The sequence below is a fragment of the Ceratina calcarata genome, unplaced genomic scaffold (genome assembly GCF_001652005.2).
Source record: "Ceratina calcarata isolate Rehan_Ccalc_2016 unplaced genomic scaffold, ASM165200v1 scaffold180.2, whole genome shotgun sequence".
NCBI classification, from domain to species: domain Eukaryota; kingdom Metazoa; phylum Arthropoda; class Insecta; order Hymenoptera; family Apidae; genus Ceratina; species Ceratina calcarata.
Window position 1 is genome coordinate 1,640,298 of NW_017139431.1, and position 2,806 is coordinate 1,643,103.

Consider the following 2,806-nt stretch of genomic DNA (forward strand, 5'->3'; position numbering starts at 1 on the left):
CGATAACACCGTTCACAAAATGGTTGCTTATCAATTGTTTTCACATCGATTTTATACTCACTACTTAAACTATCGTTATTGTTTATTAAAAATCAGCTACCTTAGATAATTTATACGGAACAATCGACGTTAATAATATTGATTTATCGATTCCTATTGCTGATGAGAACCACTGGCAGGTATGCAGAACTTCCCCCATTTGAAAAGGTATTGAAGATAGGTAGCTTGAACGGAATTTGTGACGGGTTATGCATCCTTGAACAAAAGAAACGCAGTAGATGCATAGAACATGGATTTTGGATATTCCGAATTAAAAGTTTAATCGTGGCAGAGTAAAGGAAAATCGAAGATTGGCGCTGTTTCAATGAGTTAGTTAGTCGACAGAAATACAAGATAGCGGTCCGTACGTGTCTATTTTTAGCTAGGCGCCGTCCTTCGGTTTTACGCAACTACATAAAAAGAATGCCATTTGTTGCGGTCTAACTGCATTGTCATATATTTGTTTTCGAACGAAAATATTTTTCAAACGACTGAAGCTATAGAGCCCTTCTGATTTTAAAGAATTGTATACATCCAGCAAGTTTTGGATTTGTTCATACTTGATTAAAGATCGGATAGATAGTAGAGTAGAAATTATTCAATTACATTTTTGTTAGTTTACTAGTTGCAATACACCATCTGTAGGAAAAGAAAATTGTAAAACAGATTCTTGTTGCAATTAAAGCGAACGTATTATTAACTAACTATCGGTACTGTAAATTTCCATTTAATGTTCAACTGATAAAAAACATAACGGATCGGTAATGTGGAAACTATAACGATCGCCGCTGAATTTACGAATGTTGTCCTCGTAATCAATTCACGAATATAGATTTTCTTCTACAAAACGAAAATAAATTTAACTGCCGTTCTCAATCTGTGCGATCGAATAAATCTAATTTTTAACTTCTTCATAGAACCGGAAATGCTAGTCAGTTAGGCCGTCTGCCATTGGTCGAAACAAATGATAGTCAGAAGGAGCAACGTCGGAAGAATACGGTAAGACGGCTAATGGCGTAGGACCGGTAGGACCAGGGATCGTATAATTTGTCCCTCGGCCGGAAAGTGGGGACGATACGACCATGATGGGGACTGGTACTTAATGGTGTATGCTAGGCATGGTCAGCGATGGCGCATGAGGAGAATAGTAATCGAAATACGGGCGAAAAAGAAGGGAAGCGAGCCGTGCGGGATAAATTATATGATCCCTGGGTAGGACTTCCCGTCGTTTATCTTTCAATGCTCGGCTCAAATGCATCAATTACTTTCGATACCGATCGCCTGTGATTGTTTCAGTCGGTTTTAGTAGTATTATTAGTATTTAGTAGTAGTCGATATATGCTTATAAAAATAAATAATATGAAAAATTATAGCGGCCTCCTTTATTATTACCTAATTTAAATATGGCCTCTAAGGGTAAGAAGGTTCCTCATCTCTGGCGTAGTAGTTTGGAAAAATTTGGAATATTGATTAATAAAATGCCGTTATTAAATATTTTTTTAACTTTTGAGATTTCGCAACTTTCGTTAATTTGGCTTAGAAGGAACTAATTGGAATCTTGCTTGTGTCACCATACACGTTTTACTTATTCCATCACCTATAATTTTTACCATTGTAAAAAATTTAAATTATGATGACTTACAGAAAAAACTGCATATATTTCTTTAAAGTAGGTTTTACCAATATTTTTGTATTAAGAATCATTATATACATACAGAAACCATATAACACTCGATTCTATCGCAGAATATTGTACATGGTTCGTATACTTATCTGTGAATTACGTAATACTTTGTGAATTTCGTTCACTTTTCACTTCCATCACACTTTTGTAAGATTCGTACACACACACACACACACACACACACACACACACACACACACACACACACTTCACTCACGTACGTTCTCGTCATCAAAATATAATTACATAAAATGATAAGTTCGAAATACATATTTACAAGTCGCATTATATGACAGAACTTTATCGTCACTGTTGGTAGCGTGAGCGAGAAAATTTGGTGTTCTCGTGTTCCTATCGAGATTCTTGTTTAATGCTTAAATTAACCCTCGGTTAAAATTTCCAGAAGAAGTCGTCTTAAGCTATCAAGACCAGTTAGAAAACCAGAATCAGGTCCCTGATACACCATGGAAGTCGAGTTGCAGGTAGAACCGTGAACGAAAGACGTATGCGCGAAATCGATTATTCTCACATCAACCTGTGCATCTTGAGGTTTCGGTTTCATTTTCTTTGAATAGGAATAAGATGTGTATCTATGGTAGAAAATATTATTTACTTGGAGATCATTTCAATTAAATACATCTAATATCAACTAGTTGCATTGCCATTATCAAATTTACCTATTCGACACATCGGTACATCCAAGCTCCCCATGTATTCTACCTTCACTGTCGTAAACGTGAAATAATTGATGTTCGTGTTTCTGTCGCTTCGATCCGGAGCTAATTTCGATGTCGGAACTAGTATCTTGCGTGTCATTGTCCGAACTTTGTTCGTAGCAATATTCATCATTCGAACTGCCATATACCATCCATTCTTTCTCGGAGTATCTTGGAGACTGAAGTACTCTGTCTATCAAACTGTCCGCAGGATCGACGAAAACTGTCTCCTCGCTGATATTGGTTGGTGGTTGGTTGGTCATCGCATAGAATTGCATTATCAATTATTATTATTTGCTATGAATATACGATTTTAATAGAATCGGATATTAGGATGTATATAAGATTTAGAATATGGGGTGCGTAA

General features: G+C 36.2%; 1 protein-coding gene across 1 annotated transcript in view; it reads right to left on the reverse strand.

Annotated features, from left to right (window-relative positions):
- Positions 1-1,698: 1,698 nt before the first annotated feature.
- Positions 1,699-2,806, reverse strand: part of LOC113463881 (inositol hexakisphosphate kinase 2-like) — a 5,484-nt gene continuing 4,376 nt past the window's right edge. Inside the window, exons 8-9 of the mRNA XM_026810962.1 lie at positions 2,401-2,673; positions 1,699-2,313 (exon numbers count right to left, since the gene is read on the reverse strand). Of these exons, the coding sequence (XP_026666763.1) occupies positions 2,103-2,313; positions 2,401-2,673 (484 nt within the window). The 3' untranslated portion in view covers positions 1,699-2,102. The remainder of the gene's footprint in view (positions 2,314-2,400; positions 2,674-2,806) is intronic.